The 24,075-nt window shown below is 37.3% G+C and overlaps 1 protein-coding gene across 1 annotated transcript in view; it reads right to left on the bottom strand.

Annotated features, from left to right (window-relative positions):
* dy (transmembrane protein dusky) overlaps positions 1–24,075 on the bottom strand; it is a 51,847-nt gene that overhangs the window by 2,530 nt on the left and 25,242 nt on the right. The window contains 3 exon segments of the mRNA XM_074096102.1: positions 90–155; positions 158–305; positions 21,917–21,974. Of these exon segments, the coding sequence (XP_073952203.1) occupies positions 90–155; positions 158–305; positions 21,917–21,967 (265 nt within the window). The 5' untranslated portion in view covers positions 21,968–21,974.

Genomic DNA, 24,075 nt, shown 5'->3' with positions numbered 1-24,075 from the left:
TGAACTGAACCACCCATCGATGTTAGCAGAGATCAAGAAAAACACGGTTTATTCCTTTTATTCATCGTGGTAAGTAAATATTTACTAACCTAAAGGATGATGCTGCTGATGATGCGGTGGGTTCTGCCGTCTGTTGTGGGGCGGCGGCGCCGGGGCGGCGGCCCGTTGTACGCGTGGCTCGGTGTCTCCCGCTCCGAGGACTCCATAGCGAGCTGGTCAGCCGACGGCTCAGCCGCACTATTTGTGTCGGCCGCGCCACCGCCTCCGCCGCTCTCATTCGATGATTGGTCGCTGAGTGTTCCACTCTGGAATTAACAAAAGAAGATTCTGTTAAAAATTAAACAGCACAATACAATACAATGACACTTTATTGTACCATCAGCCAAATATGTGGTCTGCCACCCTAAAATTGATAATCGTTTGCATGTCATAAAACAATAATGCCAATAGACGTGTCTGTCAACTTGAAAGTTCGACTTTAGTGACATATTCATGTGATAGTACATCAGAAATAGTAAGCAATACGGAAAACAAGGAGGTACACAGAGAGAATTTTCTTTTTAATACAAGGTTTTTATGACTGTTCTTTTTGTTGACTGCAATGCTTGCTTTAGGGGTGAGGGGACCTGGGCGGCTGCCCGAGGTGCCAGGTACTACAGGGCGCCGCGCGCACCAGCTCAACTTATCCACTTAATTTGAATAGGTACCTATTTTTATATGTAGATCATAAGGAAAATTTTGACTCTTATATATTTTGTTGCTTGTCGTATTTAAAAGGGAGCCAAAGGCATAACTCCCTTAGGACGCCTAGATGGCTAAAGCCAGCCCTGATTGGCTGTACTTGCATTGCCATCCAACTTATGCGTAGGTAAGGTACCTACCAAATTTCAAGTCTATTCGATCACTGAAAGTGGATCATAATGAACTTGCAATATTGGACCAAACAAAAAAAAACAACAAACTGGGCAAATTAAACAAGAGCTTGTAAAAATACAGACATTGGGAATCAAACAACTATACGCAATACAATATACAAGACAATAATACGCAACACAACGATTAGTACTAGCGTTACTCGTCTCTCTAATGATGGCGCCACGTATTAAACTATTCCTAAAACAAATGAATTTTCCCAAAATCAATACACAAACAAATCGATCTTGCCTTATAATATTTATAATATTCTATTGGTTTTGTGTATACTTTTACAATATTGCTCGTTTAATAATTTTCATTCCATTATAATTATTTCAATAATATAGGTAAATGCTATTGTGTATTTCATCTCCAGTTTCAAGTATTAAAACTTGTGCGGCATCGTTATGTTGGCATGTATTGTACAGTTATGTTGAATTACAAGAATACCCCTACAAAAAACAATGTTATTCTGACACGAAAATAACCACATTTTCCCCCGTAGTATTTAAGCCACGGTCAGCTTTCACTGACTCGTGGGCGATATTTTAAGTGTTATTTAATACGGCACACTGACCGTCTTAATACGTCTCCCGAGACACACCTGTATCAAGTTATGTGACAACGCACATTGTAAACTGCAGTTTTATTCGGGGTCACTAATACTAACGCAGCCGGGCCATCACCACCCGGGTCTTCTGAGGGCATCAATGGAATGATATCGAGAAAGTTGTTCGCAATTCAGGTTCCGAATCATTTAAATCATCGCTCATTGGACCGCTCTGATTTCCGTTTTTTTTTATCTCACCGGTTTTAATAGAGACAAGTTTATTGCTAATCTAGTTATTTATAATCCAATATCTGTCGCTGTAAATTTAAACTTTAATAAAGATAGGAGCATAACTTTTTTAATCACAAACGAATGTGAAAATTAATTAGCGAGCGCGGCTAATATCTTCTTCCAGCCTGGGTGGCCAGGCTATAAATAAAATATGAACAATTTCCACTAAAACCGAATTGTCGGCGGCACTCTACAATTTGGAGTCATTGTGGGTGTTGACGGCCATTTCCGAACCTAGTATTAACGAATCGTCAGGTCTTTTATAACTCTCATTTGTTTCGCCCCGAGGTACAACATTAGAAAGTATTGGTTGTAAGAAGCGTGTGGAGCTTTTTATATTACTTCGATCAAGATTTACGAGTGGTCTTATAAAAACACCTCGGTCCCGTCAAAGAGCGGAATCCAGCAATTATTTTAGAATGGGATCCGAACGGATCACAGGGGATACCGATGTACAAAATGATGTAATAAAAGTAGAGGAGAAAGTTTCATGGAACAGAGGTTAATCTTCGATGTTTATCTAAATGATAGCGGAGATGGCGTTTCATGCTTCGTTTAACTTGTCGGGTTCAGTGGATTGAGTAATTCAACATTTTTTACTATTAATCTGGTAGAGCGAGCTAGCACCGAAACTGCCTGGGGGGTTAATAGTCCAATTGCAGCGAAGTTTCTCTTAAACACGAAGGTATGCAGTTCTTTGGAAAACGGATGAATCTTATAAATGATGATAAAATTATTGATAAACACGGTTTTTCCCCTATATTTTAGGCATAAGACTCGTAATTAAACTTGCGTTTGGATAACAACTTGACCAGTTCAAGTAAAGTAGGACACTTTTCAAATGTAGTCCACGAATTCGGGGGACTAATTTGCCAAAGGCTAAAGTTGGCCGTAACTGAATCTTATTTTAAAACCAACCACTAGACCGCACGTACCAGCACGTAAAAGAAAACAATGTCAGGCATGTTCTTGAATTATCAATCAAACAGACTACAAGAAATACAGTACAAGTAGGCACAAACCATAGACTGATACATCGAACTCCTTTGCACAGTTCCGCGATTTACTCATGAGAAGTGCGCGTACAAGTATTTATCTGGGGAGTGGTGCCCGTAACTACTCAAGAGCAGTGTGTCAGTACGCCGGTCGTTGATCTTAGCGGGCGAATTTCACTTTCATTCAATTACTCGGGATGTAGTGCTCTGGTGGTGCACTGAATTATGAGCTACACTTCTTGAGTGGAACAGGAAATATTTTTACGAGTATCTGTGCCTTGTATCTATACCTGGTATCTGCCAGTCATGAACGCTGAGTAGTTTATGTTTGCGGATACGTTTTATGATGAAATATAAGTTTTTACACGTCATAATTTGAGAAAGTTTGTCAGTGTGTTTACTTGGTTATTTATTAGGTTTCACTGTGCTCAGTTTTGATATTGAGCAATTTTGCGTCCTTAAAAACTAGTGGAAGTCTTTTTATTAATATTCGTAGGGTTCTACATGCCAATAAATAATCATTTGGGCTCTATTAAATAAATAAAATAAAAAATCTTTAAACTCGAAGTCCAAGTATGAGACAGCTAGTTTTACATTCGAAATTTTCTAAAGCATTTTGTTGTCCCATCCCTAAACTAAAATTACAGTTTGAAATGTCAAATAACATAACATGTTCAGAGACTGTTAATTGTAATAGTCCAGTCCCTAATTTAGTTTAGGTAATTAAAAAACCGGGCAAGCAGATACAAGTCGACCCCGCGCCCCGAGGATGTCGTACATCTCCAGATTATTTTGTTCTTATTCTATCTCTGTAATGGTTAAACATATACAAGTAAATCTCAAACTCGGAATGATATAAGGTGTAAATATACTGCACGTCAACAAATTATAAAAACCGGCCAACTGTGAGCCGGCTTCAGCTGTGGTATGTGTGTGTGTGTGTGTGTGTGTGTGTGTGTACATATTACGATTCTTGAGATACAGCCCTGTGACAAATTAGATTAACAGACAGTCAAACAGTAATAGGGTTCCCTTTGTCAAGCTTCGGGTACAGAGCCTCTTCTTCCATCTTTATGTCATTATGACAGATATTGGCGATGCTGTCTCTCTTTAATTCAAAAAAATAAACCATTCTAAGAAAACAGGAACTAAAGAGAGCGTCACAATAAGGGACTGTGTTTTTACTTATTTCTGTTCTGCTTGTTCAATTCAATTTCAATTTATTTCAAATAACAATATAAATTGTGTTTGAAGTTACAATACATGTCCAAATTATATAACAAGTCAAATTATTGTTAATTGATGATGTTGATAATCGCGATAATTTTACAACACAGAAGCTTCTAAGTTTTGGAAACGGAAAAGACTGAGTTAAATATCTGGGCTCAATTGCATTATAAATTACAAGCTAATAGTATTTGCGACTTTCCCAATACTATTAATTTGTAATTTGTGAATTGCTAAAAGTGGCGCCAAAGCAGTAATGTTTCGTGTGCTCTGCCTACCCCATTTGGGAATACAGGCGTGATGTTTGTGTGTGTGTGTGTGTGTGTGTTGTAATTTGTTATGCAATTGGGCCAAGTTTTGTTTTATTTTGACAATTTACTTGACCATTAAATCTAATACCGACGAGATTTAGAATAAAACTACCAATATTTTAATCACTAATCAATTCTGATACTGTAATCTAGTCGTTAAAGTCCTTTTGTTGAAAAAGTTGCTTGAAAGAGATTGCTCTAAAGCCACAAGGCCGCCTATTGTCTTTCCTTATAATTTTATCTCATTGTACCTTACTGTGCTTACTATTTTGGTGTATAATAAAGAGTCCATCCATCCCAGTCTTTATAAGTCCCACTGCTAAGCACAGGTCTCCTCTCGGAATAAGAGGGCTTGGGCCGTAGTTCCGTAGTTACGGATTGGGAACTTCACACACACACTATTGAATTGCTCTGCAGTTTTATGTGGGTTCTTTAACGATGCTTTCCATCACCGCAAAGCTCGTGGTAAATAAAAGTCATTGTATTATGATTACGAGCGGTGCAGAATTTGGCTCCATTATCTTGTCAAAACTGAAATCATCCTTACATAGTCAATCTAATTTCAGTAGTAAATTGAAGATTAACGATCTTGATTTAGGCAGCTGACGATACGGCTTTTGCTCTATTGAGCGTTTCGATATGGCTCGGAGCCAAAACCTTTATAGAATGCTCTCTGAACTCTAACTTATCCTGGACATACTGTTCCAACAGAAAACTAACGAAGAGAGTTCGCTTTAACCTTTCTTGCATTCGGGTTTTCTTTCGGCCATATCTAGAGTGGGTATTGGGTAGCATGTATACCTTCTGCCGTATACCGGGAATAGTACCGGATAGTACCGGGGTAGGACGGGATAGTACCGGGGTAGAACGGGATAGTACCGGGGTAGAACGGGATAGTTAAAATATTTGAATCGTATTTTTTTCTTTTGTCAATTAACCCGTTGGCGCCCCGCCCGCACGCCGAAGTGTCGCGTAACTGACTAACTAACTAACGCATGATTTGCCAATTTTTGGTACAGGTTCGATCACCGTTTAACATAGGGTACTTATCTTAAATTACCCAAAATAGCCATTGGTAGCCATTGGTAACCTGCTTAAATGTATTCCTTACTTCTGTCCATTGTAAAGGATGCCTGGAGATCGCTCTGAATCGACTTATCGATTCAGAGCGCGCAATAGGCGGCCTTAGCCTTAGCCGCCTATTGCTTACCTTAGAAAATCTATATGTTAATATATAATTTTGTCGGCGGCCAATCCTAAAATCCGCCAGATCACGAAATTCCCAGGCATATCACGATGTCTCTGAGAAACAATACGGCAGATCGATTAGATAAACGCATTCGTCGATTTTTTCCTAGCTCTATACCGGGCACATCGTGATATGCCGAAAAGAAGAAAAAATAAGGTACGACGAGCGAGCGAAGCGAGCGTACCGCGGCAGCGGCGGCGAAGTGCCAAAACCGATATGGCTACGTTTCATGATATGCCTAGGAATTTCATGATCTGCCTAAACGTCACTAGACAATCTTATATGATATGGCGGATGTCCCTTAGCCAATTCATGAAATGGCGCCATTTAACGATAAAAACACACACACACAAACATCACGCCTGTATTCCCAAATGGCAGAGCACACGAAACTTGACGAAACGTTACCGCTTCGGGGCCACTTTTAGCAATTTTAGATTTTGAGTTCGACAAAAACGGTACAATAGTGACAGGTTGCTAGCCTGTCGCCTACGGTATACCTAAACCTATATGCTCAGTCGCCTCTTACGACGCCCACTGAAGAAATAGACAGGTGTAATTCTAACACACGGTATGCCTAGGAATTTCGTGATCTAGCGAATTTTACGATCGGCCACCGACATATACAATAGAGACCAACACATAGTAAGCAGTACAGAAAACACATGTGGTGTGCAATAAAGAGTTATTATATTGTATTGTATTGTATTGGTCGCGCGACCGGTTAATCGTAAAAATATCAATAGCCAGTTAAAATTCAGTAGAACGTCACGGGTTCCCACTTCCTTTTTATTATCATGTTTTGTTTGATTGACAAAAGAAAATATGTATATCCAATATTTTTTGACAATTATATAACGGTGGTGTAGCGAGCTAGATTTTGATTTTTGGGTCATCTCAATATTGATTAATTATTATTATGATAATAACCGGGAGACGAGCTGTCGGTAGGCCTCCAGCAAGATGGAGCGACGACTTGGTTAAGATCGCGGGATCGCGGTGGATGCGGAAAGCACAAGACCGGTCTGAGTGGAGAGCCTTGGGGGAGGCCTATGTCCAGCAGTGGACGTCTTTCGGCTGACATGATGATGATGATGATGATGATAATAATAACAAAGGTTGTAAGCATTGCGAAAATTGTGTACAGTGACTATGAGGTATTACTTTAGAAGACGTACCTAAAACATGCTTCTCTTCAGTTGCAACTAAAATATTCACTCCAAGGTCTCCTCTCAAAGAAACCACTGTGAATTTTTTGTGAAAATTTTCCACGATTGGTCATATCCTAACAGTGGCGAAGCGTATGTAGAACCCTAATCCCACCTTGCTTGCCCAATATTTACAAAATAGGACAACAGGACACATACATGATTTATGAAAGATGTATTGCAAGCGATCTTTGCTTCGGTTCTACCGCGGAAATATCTGACGCCACACCATTGTATCCTAATCACATTAAAACACGCGTAGGGGATAGAAAGTTTGTTTTTTTCTCAAGCGTATAGGGTAAACCAGCCTTTGCCCAGCAGTGGACGTCTTCCGGCTGATGATGATGATGATGATGATAGGGTAAACGCCCCATTTGTCGGCCGCTACAATACTGAGCAGGATTTCAAGTTCAATGTATGTCGTTGCTGTAGGTCGCGCAGTGACCGGCCGCCGGGAAAGCGGCTTTTACTCTTCACGACTATTGTCGTAAATCGCTTGAGGAATTTTACTATGTTAATGGTAAATATTGGATTGGCATTTACCATACATTCGAAGTTAGTACATATACTCCCTAACTAGTTTGTAATTTCTCGCACGTCAGAATTTCCTGTTTTCTTAGGCCACAAATTATCACATATCCAAATTTAATAAAGGGTCTGAAAGAATAAGTCCCGGCAATTTCTGTATAGTTTAACTATAAGTACTCTGTTTCTACGGCAGGCGAAAAAAAGAAACATTGAAGAAGTACGAGTAAGCAGCAGCAAGTAAGTTTTGCAGGTGGTAGGACCTTGTGCAAGGTCCGCCCGGATTGCTACCACCATCTTGCTCGCTAATCCTGCCGTGAAGCAGCAGTGCTTGCACTGTTGTGTGTCGGCGTGGAGAGTAAGACAGCCGGTGAAATTACTGGCACGTGAGGTATCCCATCTTAGGCCTCTAGGTTTGCAACGCGTCTGCAATACCCATGGTGTTGCAGATGTTTATGGGCGGTGGTGTTCTCTTACCATCAGGAGACCCATTTGCTCGTTTGCCATCCAGTCAAATAAAAAATAAAAAAGTATTGTCCGGTGCAATTTTTTATCATTTGTTCCTAGTACAAATTTTCAAAGTACGGGCTGTCAGTGTTTACTCAAGACAATAAAACTTGTTGTATCACGTTTTAGAATGACGTTGAGAGATACATGCGAAAGGTTGCCCACAGTAGGTACATTTTTTAGCCTGCCGTATAACAGCTTAGAGTATATACAATGAGGCGTCAAATATGTCGATTCCACCTACGGCGCGTCTCATACTTATCGAGAACGTGATACTGATTGAACTCGCGTCAGTTGAAAATAGCATTTATCAATTGGTAAACAAGTCTATTTTCTACTTTTGTACTCGAATTTCCAATTCATCGCAATTTTTCACCACTTTCGTGATAATATTTTTATGTTATGTACAATAGTTTAAAAAATAAGTTCTTAAATAAATAAGTATCACGGGACAATTCACACCAGCTGACCTAGTCTCAAAGTAGGCTTAGCAAAGTTTGTGTTATGGGTACAAAGCAACGGATAAATATAATTATATAGATAGATATATACTTAAATACATATTAAACACCCAAGACCCGAGAACAAACATTCGTATTTTTCATACAAATATCTGCCCCGACACGGGAATCGAACCCGGGACCTCAAGCTTCGTAGTCAGGTTCTCTAACCACTAGGCCATCTGGTCGAACGAGCAACGAGTAAAGACTTAAAGCACCTCCAGTCCCATGTCAAGCTAAATTGCATTAGCTATAAGGAAGATTTCCAATTCACGCTTGTCGAAACATGATCAAATTTACACACACGCCCATTGAGAAGCTGCATCTACAATGTAGTAAATAAGCACAGTTCAATAGCCTTCTTACTTTCTACAGGGTAAACGGGTAAAGAGTGGACATCTAGACGGAACTCGCCGTGGTCCGTCAGCTCAGTAGGCCGACTCGTGCCCATATTTGGGGTGTTTACCCGGTAACCGTATTAGATACTCTAGCTTCTAGACTCCACCCTGTAGTTGTTTATGCTTTTTATATGCGCCTACTTGGGAGCTAAATGCGCAATTAAGTGGAACGATTTCCTGTGGATTAGCTTCCGAATTCGATATAAAAAATAGGTAATGCATTAGTAGCCTATTTGGATTTTTAATATAAAAGTTAGTATGTCCAAGTACTCGCTGTGAGGCATTAAACTGCAAATTTAACGAACACACTGACGTAGATGTTGCTAAAACACTTTGCTCACACATAGACCGTTTCAAAATCAGTGTAACTTTAAATTTTATTTTGTTAATCTAATGATATTTTTTTCTTAGAGAAATCATTAAGTAAGTGAACTACGTACACGCACACATAAACGCAAAACCAGACACACACATTTAGGCACACGAGTAACACTAAATTTAGTTCTTTAATTTGTGTCAGAACAAAATAATTAGCTCACAAAACTTCCAATTTACAGAATAATATTTCAACGGTCAATTAAAGAGGAAATCGCAAAATTAAATAATTAGTATTTCACAAAGCCCTTTACGCATTTAAAACAAGATGACATCTAAAAGCGGATGTCTTTTTGTCACGAACAGATTTCTAGATTAAATTATCTTAGAACGGGAGCAACCACAACAGTAGGTTTAATCAAACGAGTCAAAGAAAGCGCTCATTACCGACGGGCTAAAAATATATATATCAAGAGAGATCTTCCTTAAACAATACGAGAGCATTTTAAGTGCTCGCCCTAGGGATTTGCATGCTTCTGTTGATTTTTCCTCGTGAAAGAGTAATTGAAAATGTAATAAGGAACGATGAGTGAAGACGGCCTGTATTGTTTCGAATATTGCTCGAAAAAGAAATCTATTTTACGGTTACCTATACATTAATAATAATAAATTTTCTAATTTATTGAATCAGGCGTTACTTTGCGAAGGTCCATATCAATGAACTAAAATAATTTCCTTGCTCACCCGCGACCTTACGATAGCTAAGCTTATGCAAAATATGCGTGTTCATGCAGTTCCTCCACCTCCATACTGTAAGAACACACACAAATCACACAAACCCATCTATCACCACCACCACACTGCACTGACGCGTTTCGAACTCAACCAGAGCTCATCTTCATAGTGACACAACCGTACATCATGCTACCAGTTGTTAGACTAACGAACCACAACCACCGTTTTAACTTGTCACTGTAACTCCCCAAGTACCCACATACGTTTAAAAAATACGTATAATACGTATAATAAATTTTCTTGTATTTTAATTCACTTTTAATTGTTATCTTGTATGTATTTTGTATACTTTGTTCAAGTGTGTATTTCTATGTACAAGTTTAATAAATACCTACATTATTATGTAAGATAATGTTAACTATTCGGGTATGCTCGACTTTTGGCTTATCGTGTTTTCAAAATCAAAAATGAAATGTTTCAACAACAAATAAGCCGCAGAATGATTTACCTTTTTTCTTTCAATCTATTACTAGTTTTCCAAAATATCATAGTTTCCAAGAAAAATGTGCTACAACAAACTTGTCTGATTTTTTTTTAGATCCGTATGCACCTTCTAACACTAAAATTGCAAAAAGAAGTCTGTATGCCTATCAGTAACTTCTTCACGCATAAATCACTTTTACCCAATTTAAATGAAATATGATATTCAGATATTTTCTAGGGTCTCAAAGTATCTTCATACTAATTTTAATTGCTAAAACTACTAAGTTTTTGTCCCGGAATATTGTATAATAACCGAGGGTAAGAGAAAACGAATTCTTCGCAGACAGTGTCGCGGGCAACAAAGTAAAGTGTATAATAAATAAATAAATAAATAAATATCACGGGACAATTCACACCAATTAACCTAGTCCCAAAGTAAGCTTAGCAAAGCTTGTGTTGTGGGTACTAAGCAACGGATAAATATAATTATATAGATAGATACATACTTAAATACATATTAAACACCCAAGACCCGAGAACAAACATTCGTATTTTTCATACAAATATCTGCCCCGACGCGGGAATCGAACCCGGGACCTCAAGCTTCGTAGTCAGGTTCTCTAACCACTAGGCCATCTGGTCGTCTATAATAAGAATAGTAGATTGATAACCAATTGTGGAAAGTGACCTATTTCTTCTGAGTTATTTTTGGCGCTCGAACGAAGAGACAGCGCCAATAGTTCGAGGGGAAATGGGTAATTTCACCCGAGGTTAGACACTCTACTTTTCATTTCGACTGTGAGGAGAGTAAAATACTACAAAAAACATGAGAATAATAATAAATTGAATTTACTTATATCCAACCTCCAACGGTAGCTTTTCGACCTGGCCACTTGCCACGGCCGACTATAAAAGAAAAATCGAGTTGGTCACGACCAAGGAGCTTATATACAAAACTGGAGGTTGAACGCCTAACGAAGAAGTTTGACCTTTATTACCTATTTATTTATATATTCCATCTCTTTCTTTCACATTTCACGAATAACTTCCATCTCTTTCTTAACCTAACTAAAGAAAGAGAAATTTCTTGTTTCAAACGGATGTTCGGCGTTCAACCTCCAGTGTTGTATATAAGCTCCTTGGTCACGATGTGCATCTAGATGGCCATGCCGAAACGTGAAAAAAAAGTGTCATTGACATAACCAAATTATCTTCGACTCCGTGGCTAATCGAAAATTTAAAAAAAAAATACTTTCCACCCTAGAGATGAAAACGCAATTTTCCACCCGGCTATCTACCCATGAAAATTAAACTTTCCGAACTGGAGAGATGAAAAAAAAATACATCGCAAGTGAGCCAGAGCACCTAACTTTTATATAGAAACAGCCCCATCCTGTTAAAAAACAAAGTGGCCAGTTCTACAACAAATAACATAGGCCTGAGGCCGTATTGCCTAACGCATCTGACACTCGCAATCACAAACAAATGACAGTTATCGCATACAAAAACTGTCACTTGATTGCGATCGCGAGCGTCAGAAGTTTTAGACAATATACGGCCTCTGGTCCGCATTAAACGCACAAGGCAAATTCTAGAAATACGAATATTGCCGATACCATCAATTGCACCATAATGACTATGAATCTGTTAGAAATATCGTGGCTATATTCTTACTAAACTTATTAACCACATTGACGTACTTATACGCGTAGTTGTTAAATCATCGGCACTAAGTCACGCTAGAGAAATCAGACACTAAGTATCCTATGTTTTAGAAAAGCAGCAAATAATATTGATGCTAATCGTTAATGCGATTTTGTGAAAACGAACGACACGGTGGGTTCAGCACTGTGCCATAAACGGTAAGTGTCTCGATTAAAAATCATTAACTTTCATGTGTGTACGCTCTACTTGCTTGTACGGTGTATGTTTGAGTGGCGTTTTCGGTCCACGATTCGACAGAAAATAAACAAATCTAAGATTAAAATAAAAATGATCTAAGCGTAAAATTTGTGGAGTGGATTTCTACTTTCTTCGCATTAGAAGGCGCTTCGTACGCCCTTTTCTTGATCTACACAAATATAATAACGAGGTAAACTTTGTGTATGTGAACAAACTTTGTACATGTGGAGTAGGTAATCTCTGGAACTGCTGAACCAATTTTTTTACCTTTTTTCACATATAGAATTTGAAAGTTGTATTTAATCAGCACAATGGTAACATTAGGCTAAGCTATACGATTACGATTAGGTTGTACGATTTGGTTTGGTGGTCATTTCGTGTTTTCGTATTGGTACCTATGATAGTGGAAACCATATTATTTGTGCCTTTAGTCTCATCTGAACTTTTCATCTGGGCAGATAGGGGTCAATTGCGGATCAGTAATATGTAAATAAACGTTTTTGGTAAAAAAATCATTTTTAATACAACCTTTTTTTGCTGACTGTACTTTTTGTTGGCTGTATTTGCATTGTCACCCAAACTACATTTGCATACCAAATTTCAAGTCGATGCCATTAACCGTTGAAGAGTTTCTTCCTGCGGAGACGATCCTGGCCGGAATACCAGGACGTCACTACCAGATTATTGTATTGTCACGCAATTAACATAAACATGCAAAATTTTAAGAAGATTTGACTACTAGTGAAGTGGGTGAAACTTTACTTGCAAGATTTGACCCGCACATACATACGAGTAGATACCTACCAACATACATTGCAAGTGAAATACAAGTTTAAAAAAAAAACAATCCACTGCGAATGTTAAAACATGATTAAAGCAGTTTGATTTACGAGCATGTAATGTATTTTAGTGATTTGATCAAATTTCCGATGTTTTAGGGACAAGTCATTATGCCCAATGGCAACTGGATAAACACTGGTTTAGAGAAAAGATAAAATGAACGATCAAAGACTACTCGTCATTGACATTTGACATTTGCAGCAAAAAACATTAAGTACCTCCTGTCAATGACAATCATTAACTTTCTATTTCAAAGGTGATATCACTTTATAAACCACGAACAAAAACTTTTTACGAAAATAAAACATTATAAAAAATCACAACCACAAAAATGCCCGCATATAATATATTTACAGCGGAAACTTAATAGTGTGGTTTGTGGACAGCATACGTTGGACATAGAAAACGGCGTTAACAAGTGCATCCATTATTTTATGGTCTGTTAATTTATGCTCTATAATTGATGAAGTGCCGAACATCGTATTTATTAGAGAGAAAATTGGAGCAGCTTTCTTCTTGTAGTTTCATCCATATCCATACTAATATTTATAAATGCGAAAGTGTGTGTTTGTATGTTTGTCCGTCTTTCACGTCGAAACGGAGCGACGAATCGACGTGATTTTTGGCACAGATATAGTTTATAGGCCAGAGAGTGACATAGGCTACTTTTTATCCCGGAAAAATGCGAGGAAACGGCGCGCGATAACCGAATTCCACGCGAGCGTAGCCGCGGGCTAAAGCTAGTATTTATATAGTTTTTCCAGAGCTCGCAATTATACCAGAAATCACAGTATCTATGTATTAAGAGCTAGATGGACCCAGTTGACTTCTTCACTAACACTTTAATAAGAAAAGAAAAATTAGAACTTTAAATACTTAAACAAAATGGCGCATACACGCAGATAAAACCCTAGAATATTGTGGGTAAAAGGTTGTATAGCAGCAACACGTTTAAATTTAGTCGACCAAAATTAGGTTAGGGGAAGGCAGCCGACCGTCGCTTTGTAGGTCAGGACTAGAGGGGCTAGCACAGCCGCTTCTCTACCGACATTTTAGAATAACATATAGTAAATTAACATTAGCTGTTGACCGCGATTTCGTCTCCAAAGAATAGATTTATCGCGTACGTTATATGCAATTTTCTGAGATGAAAACTACCTCCTTCTTAGGGTTCTTGAACTCCATAATTACCATATTTCATCATAATCGGTTAAGAACTGCTTGAAAGGTAAATGAATTATTTTCTTGCTCCTGTCAAACTGTTGGCATTCTGCAGAATCAGAATCAACCGCAACCCTGTCATCGTAAGTGACATTGGCCCAAGCCTTAAGGCCGCCATTAAGGGGAATAATAACAATAATAGAAAGGATATTGATTGATTCTAAAGATTTAATTACAAACAAAACTGATATAAATTAAAGCTGACTGCAACACTGCAACTGCACGTAAAAGGCAGCTACATCTGTGTGACAGTTACTTTTTTACGCACAACACACACAGTTTCCATGTAAAACAACGTTGGCATATCACACAGACCCCATTATCGCTAACCCAATACAAAATACTAACTTTTATATAACCTGGATTAACACAGGATACTTTTTCGTAGAAAATTGGAGCATAACGATAAACAACTTCTGCGGAAAAGTCGCGTGCAACAGCTACTACGTAGAAGCGAAACGTTTGTTCTGCGGCAAAAATCTGTCGTATGTCCAAATGTGTTGGAAGTTTTTAAATAGTGGAGACAAAGGGGTCAAACGTAAAAATATCAATGAACTAAAAATGGACACATCCATACAATATTTTTGGGACACAACTGGAGACCCTGTTTATACAGCTTGGAATCATGGACTGAGTCTACCTTCCAAATTTTGTTAAAAATCTAAGAGATTATTTAACAGAACTCTAGGTATTTACAACTTTAAATAGAAATGCCCAGCCTGCTAGTGATATTTAACGCTAAAATTGGAAGGGTTATCTTTCCATCTGACGGCATTAATACCTACGCATCATGCTAGCACCATAGATAGGGAGAGAATAGGGGGATAAAATATATACCGTACAATGTCACAATGTAGTTGTTGTCCTGGTAATTTTATCAGAACTAATTTCACAATTTTCAGTGCAGAGGGACCTTTTGTATGATTGTGTTCAATGATTAATTTTGTATTTTATTTCTTAGGATGCTGCTGAAATCTAGATTTAGTCGCATGTTTTAAGCTAGTTACCATATGACAATACTAAACTGAAGTTAACACTAAATCAATATTTAATTATTCCCGGCAAGTGGCTATTACATTTGTTTATATCACCGACCTTGCGTATCGATTTCTTGTCAAAACTTAGATTTAGAAAGCTGACTTTGGCTACAGCTAGCTAGTCAGCTAGCAGAGTTATTTTTCACTGATGGTTACATTTTAGGGAAGCAAAAATTGTGGCTTGTACGAAGTTACAAAAGTTACAGACGCCTGACAGAATGTTGATAAATGCCCGATGAAATACGATGGTGATCGATGCATTCAAAAAAGGACAATTGAAGTCAAAGATATCTTTACACTTTACTACTTTGTCGCTTTCACTTCTCGTTTGAGCTTTTTTGTGTAAAATTGTCAGAAGGCATACAGTGAAAAGGTACAGTCAAGGAAACAGAATTACATACCAGGATGGAACCTTTGTGGTACTAATGTCATGTTGACATCCTAATACATCTGCTAAAGAAATCATAGCAAAGTTGGTTATGAAAGGGTCCACCCTAGCACGTGATTCAGTTTCCTCTATACTGTACTAAAGTGTAAATATATTTTTGACTTCGATTGGTTATGCTTGTTTTTCATACGTTTGGCTGTGTTTAAGTCATCCACTTTGATACTGGTCCGATGTCTTGCGTACTTAGATGAAAATTACTGCTATAAAAGTATTAAATAAAATTATACCAAAAAATTTAACCGACTACAAAAAAACATGAAAAAAAAATTCTGCCAGTCTGAAGTCGGTCGGTGCCTGAGCACGAGCCAGCAGGAGTGGACCTATAGTCATCTATCTCACCTACGTACTATATACACGAGTTACTACTAAGTATATCCAATTTACTACTAAATATATCCAATTTAATATAGGTGTTCCTAAAATATTTGAGGGATTCCCTCGATTTCCTTAAGATTCAATCTTCAGATCCTGATTTGGTGCTTATGGGACCTAATTGACGCAACGGTTCATACATTTACGGAGTTCTGAGGTTACAAACATAAAACAAAATACAACCGAATTGAAAAACTCCTCCTTTTTTGAAGTCGGTTAAAAAGCTCACCTAATTCTCTAACCAATAAATATTAACTTGCTCAGACTTCAGTCATAACTATTCTATATTCTATTCACTTTAAAACTACATAGTTCTATCAATTGCAATCACGGTCTTCAAAACTATCAAAACACCTTTGCCCTCTACAATTAAATCTTCGAAACAATACACCACCTACTTTTCTATTGGTTCATTGAAACCATAGCCTACGTGACCGGACTAAATTCATAATCAACTCTTTTGATTGGCGGTTATTATTTCTGCTTCACCTCCTGATTCAAACTACCAATCATTGTTCATAATTAATAACATTAACCACCTCTTTGGTTTTCAATGGCTGTCAAAAGATATTCAAATTCATCAATATGTTAACGAAGGTGATGATTTGCGTGCATTTGCAAATAGGTTTTCTTTTGTATCTTTTTATGCGGAATACATATTGATGTGATTTTAACTGTGAATACCCAAATTGTGCAGCTTTGAATAAATAAGAACAATGGCCTAAATCAATACAATTTCAAGAGTTTTTGATAGTAATTATTCTATTTTAGTCTAAGCTAGCCCCTATACGAAGGTCATGCCAAAAGAAATTAGATATTCAAAAACTACAAGGTTTATTATTTAATATTGCTATCTATTTTTTTCAAAGTATTCACCGTGAGCACGTATACACTTTTTCATCCGGCTAATCCACTTGGAAAATGTCAGTGACCATTCTTCTTCGGGTACCTCAGAAATTTCATAATTATAGGCAGCCAGGGCATCTTCTTTGGTTTCAAATCGCCTTCCTTTTAATTTTTCTTTAATTTTTGGAAACAGGGTAATAATCACAGGGTGCCAGATCAGGAGAATATGGCGGGTGAGGGAGTATAGTGACAATTTTCGAACTAAAATAGTCGAGTGTTCTGGCAGAAGTGTGCGGGGCGGCGTTGTCGTGGTGCCAGAGCAGGTGCTGGGTTCCTGACTTTGGCCGCTTGTCACACCAAGCACTTGTGGAGCACAAACTGTCACATACTATTCTGAGTTGACAGTTCTTTGATCCTTTAGCACCACAGTCGCAATATGGCCTGTCTTGCAGAAAAATGAGGCAACCATTTGTTTCTGTGTGCTTCGTGCTCAGCGACATTTTGTTGGAGTCGGTTCATCTTCAAAGCACCATACCGTTGACTGCCGCTTTGTTTCAGGATCGTAGTTATACAACCATGTTTCGTCACCTACCAGTATATCATACACAGTTTACTTCTCGCCAGCATCGAATTTATCCTACTAATATTATAAATGTGAAAGTTTGTGAGTGAGTGAGTATGTTTGTTACTTATTCACGCTGAAATGGCTGGACGGATTTGGATGACATTTGGCGAAAAGTTAGTTTATAACCTGGATTAAAACAAAGGATACTTTTTGTTATGAGTTTTTTTGCTAACGCTCATACAATTATTTCATTGCCTTGTACAAACTGTTACCTACACAAGTAGTAAGAGCTACACTTCGCCTAAAATAATCGTATGGGTCCTTCACTCGCGTGAACCATTAAGTCTGGCAATTGAATTGAAATTCCAAGATTTATGTAACTAAATTTAATTTCTCCAAACTCAGCAATTGAGATTTCGAGTTTTTATAATAATATGCGTATCCGATCCCGTGGAAATATCAGAATAATAAAGAATTTTTTTAACAAAAAAGTAAAACCGACTCCAAAAAAATAAAATAAAATGGAACCGATTTTTCTAGGTACGTACTAGCTCGAAGTCGGTGCCTCAGCACGAGCCAGCAGGAGTGCGACAATAGGCCCGCGTGGGAACTATTGCCCAAGCCCTCTTATTCTGAGAGCCCTGCCCCGCCCTGCCCTGCTGTGGGACGTATATAGGCTGGGATGATGATGATGATTGTTATTTTGTTAAGTAGACTGTTATAGGCTGATGATGATGAAAGGAATGAAGAAAAAGGAAATATAAATATTATCGTCGTTAAGCTTGTGTGTGTGTAGATTAGATATTTGTAGATTAAGATCATATATATAGATGCAAATTTGACCATAGAGCTGCCACTCTTTTTAACCGACTTCAAAAAAAGGAGGAGGTTATCAATTCGATTGTATTTTTTTTTATTTTTGTTACCTTGGAACTCCGTCATTTATGTAGGTACCGATTTGAATAATTTTTGCTCATCGTAATACATATTGAAATGGAACGGGTGGTGAAGCACTAGGACTCCTCAATAATGAACGTTTCTGCACCAGAAAAACAGTTTTTCGTAAAAAGTGACGAGCAGTTGACATTTAACTATATTATTATCATTTAAGATATAAAATTATCTTCATGGTTTTTTGTAGTCGATTAATTTTTTTTTCTTTAGTAACAATACTCTTTCCACTACGGATTAAATTTGAAAACGTCTTAAAATGAAATGACACTATTATATCCGAAAGTTAGAAACACCCGCGTATCAAACCGTGTAACGTTATATCCGTGCACAAAGCCGTGAAACGTGACCATCCAGTAAGTACCATATTCTAAACAAGTGAAAGGCTTTGATGGGATTTTATTAAAATATATCGGAGACGTGACTACCTGCCTTTAGATGCGAGATTAGACGTCGCGGACACGGTTATCAGACAAATAGGACTGTCAAAACCAAAGAAACGACAGGAGAAATCATGAAAAGGTACACGATGAGAAAATTTTAAATGTCTTAATATTTCTGAGTCATCTGTGAAATCTTTATTTAATTTTGTTCTTACTGTAAAGTTATGCGTCAAATATTTTACATAATAGTTAGTCAAAATAGTTCTTGAGATCTGTAATTCTTCAGTATTCGTTTATTTTGTTAGATTATACTTCTGATGCATTGTGTTTGGTTTTAGATCTATATAAAGAAGACGATAGGAGTACGAGTAGGTATGACAAAATGTATGAGTATCGAGAGTGTAAATTTTTGAGTAGTACGTCATTGGTACATTTTTGTCGAAAATTATGTAAATGTATTATTAATTCTGTCTGCCACCTATTTACATTACTGAGATTTGTAATTGTGTGATTAAACATTTTCAATTTCTTGTAGATTTAACCACTTCGATTATGTGGAGATATTTGAATAGAAAATAACAGACATTATCCACTTTAAATGAGGTCCGTAGTATTTCGTTTTAGGATATCAAACCAAAACATAGGAATTTAAATATATCTTGGATTGATATTGAAATGGTTTGCGAAGCGCCAGTACAGTCAAGGTCATAAACATGTATACGTTCTCAAGACATCAAAAATATCTGTATACCTTTATGCCAATAACAAATAAGGTCGGTGTAAACATACATTTGGCGCGATGGTTGTAAAGATATCAATGACCTCGACTATACTCGTATCTACCACTTGGCATAAAGCGCTACTGGTTAGTAGCGAGAGGGACATCAAATTCAAAGAAAAGTAGAGGTAGGCCTAAGAAATGTTAAAGAGCGTTCTATTGAATATTTATATATAAGCGAAAAGAAGGGGAGGGTCCTGTCAGCTAGAGACACAAAGGGCAGGAAAAAAGGAATGAATATGTTAACTTATACAATGTAAGTCAATGTTGAAAATTTACGACGCTGAACTTTATCCTGCCGAGATTCTCCGAAGACTTATCAACATTAATAAAATGTTAAACACGTCTATCGCGGTACAGATCTTGTAGAACTTTTGCTGGTGTGATTGTCATACTCGTAAATTGTCGTACTCGGTTCATGAGAAAAACACATTTCTCGCAACACATCTTTGCAAATATCTGGTGAAAATGGAGCCTAAAGCTGGCCAGGTTTGAGGCTGCATTATCTAACGCGTAGGCACTAGGAATCGTATTTACCGTCTCATTCTATTCTCATTCCATAACGTTTGATAGAGAGAAGTGGTGAAATTCTGGAATTGTTATTTGACTTTTATTTGGTTTACGCCAGCGAAGCTAGAGGTAAAGGATAATGAATGATAATCACGAAATCGTACGTGAAATTTTCATAAGTAGGTAATGTTTTATATATCAAAACTTTGGTCCAGCAGCACATGCACTTGCCTACTACTCGTACATAGCGAGTTCGGTGTATTTTGTATACATTTCCCTGGTCCCAAATGATGGTCCCAAAGGAAGACCAGCGCCGTTTGTCACGGTGCAGAAGTTATTAGCTCTTACCGCTAGATGGCGTTAGTAGCGCATTCTATTAAAAATATTTTATTTCTTATATTTAATTAAATGCGATTGCGCAGCTGTTTTTTTTAATGTACAAATTGAAATTTTTCTCCTTTCAATTTTATACAAACTACCATAGATTGAAATTCCATATTGTCTCTGGTATTTTTATCAATAAGAGGGTAAGCTAGCTAAAATTGTTGAATTTGGACGGTGGTTGTTTTCTTAACAGCTGATATTGTTATTGTGTCAAAATTTTGCTTAAATAGACGTACACAGCCAGATTTTCACATTCTGCAAAAATCAGAAAACAACAAATACGCCTTCCAAAACTATTTATCCATATTTTTAATTTAAATTCAGTGAACTCTGCCCAAATTTGGTAAGTCCTTGGCAAATATCAATCTTTACTTGTGTATTTCTAATTTGTGTTTTCTTTGTAAATAGTTTGTAAATTTAGCCAAAATTCATAGTTTTTTTTCTCACATTTTTAAATCTGTTTTTAATTAATTAATTCTTTTCGGCCCTTTTATTTCAAAACTGTATAATTGTTTTTAAATGCCGTTTTACATTTTATATTATAACGTTTTACAATTTATTTACAAATTCAAAAATGTAACGACTTTTTCCAAATTTAATTTACTTTTGTTTTCTCTATTATAATAATATCTTAAATTCTTCGAACGATTTTTCTGCCACCTCCAACATTACGGCTGACCTGATGATGATGATGAAGAATCTTCACGCCGGTGGGATGTTGGCAGAATAAAGGCCACCTGAATCTCGTCTAAACGAGCGTTGATTTCAGGGCGGCACAGTACGGTCTGGGACTGAACCCCTCACCGTTTTCACCAACACCTGCACGGCTGCCTGGAACCGAAGCCCCTGTCCTTCCGCTATTGAAAGGACTGCTGCCGCTTGCTGGCCCTGGAGCCCCTACTGCCTCCAGCCTTTCTCCAGCACCGGCGACCTGCGCTTCGGACTCTAGTCCAGGGAAGCCTCTCCAAAAGAAACGCATTCCAACTCAACTCTTTCGTATCCGCGACCCTCGATTTTTTTTTATTTTACTTCTATTCTGTCAGAAAAGCCTTAGGGGCTAAATAAACGTCTAAAACCTAAACTTGTTTTACTCAAATTGAACCCCTAGGGTCTCACTGCTCTACCCTGACACGTTCACAAGGCCGGCATTATGCTGATTTGGGACCATTTTGTCACCGTGATACGTAATTTTTTACTTGTCTATTTGTCTTTCTAGTAATAAAGACTGTCCGCGATAAAATGCGGGCATACCTGATCTGGTGTATCTTTGTAATGAATGCTAATTTTCAAGCAGCACTTTTTTGTAATAGTCAGTGGTTATGAAGCTACATAATATAAATACAATCACAGTAAAATGTTAGAGCGTCTGTGAGTTTTAGCTTTATGTATTTCACTGTGCCTAAATATCACGAAATGTTTCTTCTTTCTTTCTTTACATTTAACTCTGATACGTGTTAATAAATATCTTACCATGTGTAATATTAGGATCACTCCTATTGCCAGTCCGCGTCGCAGCCGCATCGTTTAACTGCAAATAAATAAGTTTTTGTTAAAAAAAAACACGTTTATATTTTTTTGCTGACTATACAGTTGTGTATACTAATTTCAAGCCAATCCGATCACTGAAGTGGCTTTAATTTGATTCCAAGATTTGGTCCATCCAAACTAACAGGGCAAGTTATACAACGTGCTATTTTTCATTAACGTTAACTTTAAGGGTACTGGATATTAACAGGTTGATCAAGAATTATCGTAATTAATTGAGCGCAGAAAATAGTGTAAAGAATATTAATTAATTCAAGACATTTTTCAAACGGCTGTAGCCGTAGCTAAAATGTTTTGAATTCATATAGATTTAGAAAAATTAAGAAGTTTAAAAAAGCGAGGGGCGAAATAGCATATTTTTTATCGAGGGACTAAAATAAGCCAAATATACCCGAGGTGGTTAGCCACCCGAGCTTTAGCGAGGGTGTATATTTATCAGAGGGTTTATATTGAATTTTAGTCCATTTTTCACTTCGATTGCAAGAAAAAAATAGTCATTAATCGTTTATGATTTACGCTCTACAACAATTTCAAAGTTTTCGCGGTAAGTATTTTTTTCCAACCAGACACAGATATAACAAATTCGCATCGGCGAAATGGTCCATACACAAACTGCAATAAATAAAATGCCTTCTGTGCGGAAAAAGCATAGAACTAAGACCACGTAGACTAAGAACGTAACATTTTCGTCATGAAAATGGTCCACACACAATCTTATTTTATGCCAAAAACTAAGCAAATACTGGCTGTTTGAGTTTATCTAAGTCACTCGAAGAAAATAAAAAAAAAATTACTTTTACTCCCTAGGGATTAAAGTGGTAGATTTTTTTGACATTCATAAGTGCTTGTTATAGCCTAAATTGAATAAAGATATTTTGACTTTGACTTTTTGAGTACTCACTTTACCCCCGCCTCGTAAGGCTATATTGGTCAATACTTTTAGAGCATGAGAAGTAAAAAACATTTTTCTTTCGATTTGACCAATAAGTTAATTGCCAGGTAGCTTCCATCAATGAATTGAGTCGTCTGTTGATAGTTAACGGAAACCAAGAAAAATACAGTGTATAAAAGTTTGTATGAACATTAGAAACAAAGGTAATAATAAAATTGTGGTCACCTTTTGCCATCCGAGAGTTCTAGGGAAAGTTCTTGCAATGTTCTTTGCTAAGGTCAATGCTAGTTTGTCCTTAAAAGCGGCGGCGGCGGGGGTTTTGGTGTCACAAGTTTTTTAGAGTTGTCAATGTCGGCGATAGTACTAAAACGTTCTTCAAAATTGTTTAGTACAGATAAAGGTGTGTTTGAACGATGGGTGTGTAGTGTAGTCAATGAATTCCTTGGATTTTATTAGTTACCTTTGCTGGTACTTAAGTATATGGTAGACTTGACCTACTTATTCACTGAAAACCCATCCACGAAGCTACACTAGGACTTACACCTTACACCTGTGTTATTAAATGATTTTTTAAACGAAAAAAAAGATAAAACAATATCATTAATTGCTATCTCGCAGAAACTATAAAATCTTCGGGGATAGAAAGTATCTTACATTGATAATTTAGGTATTAAACTGTTTTTGTGCCAGATTTCATTCCAATACGTCAAGCCGTTTTTTCACGATAAAGAAACATCTAAACTTTCGTATAGAATAATCCTCGCATGAGTAAACGACTAAGTCTTCAAATTCCCACACCTTTTAAACCAGGACATGAAAAGTGTTTCAAAACATATTTCAGAATAACAATTACACATACGTTCAAAGAGAAAGAAGTGAAACAATTGCTTGTAATTTAATCTAGCTCTCGTTGCCAGCACAATGCGTAGCGAAGCTGTCATCGCTCTAGTGCCACATAATCAGATAATGCACCTACTTGGTATATTCCCACAAAATTGGGGGCATTTCTGCCACTTTAATACAGTTGTAGCACGTTTGACTTTTATGATACCCAGAAATGTACGTTATTGTGATCAAAAACATGGAAAATGTGATGATAAAATCCGGCGCTATACTTTGTAGTGTAAAATTTGAACTTATATTATTTAAGTGAGAGGGGCGGTACAATACGAACTTCGATTTTCTAATTTCG

Source organism: Choristoneura fumiferana, chromosome 13 (genome assembly GCF_025370935.1).
Source record: "Choristoneura fumiferana chromosome 13, NRCan_CFum_1, whole genome shotgun sequence".
NCBI classification, from domain to species: domain Eukaryota; kingdom Metazoa; phylum Arthropoda; class Insecta; order Lepidoptera; family Tortricidae; genus Choristoneura; species Choristoneura fumiferana.
Note: the sequence above shows the minus strand (reverse complement) of the source record. Positions and strands in the feature narration are given on the sequence as shown.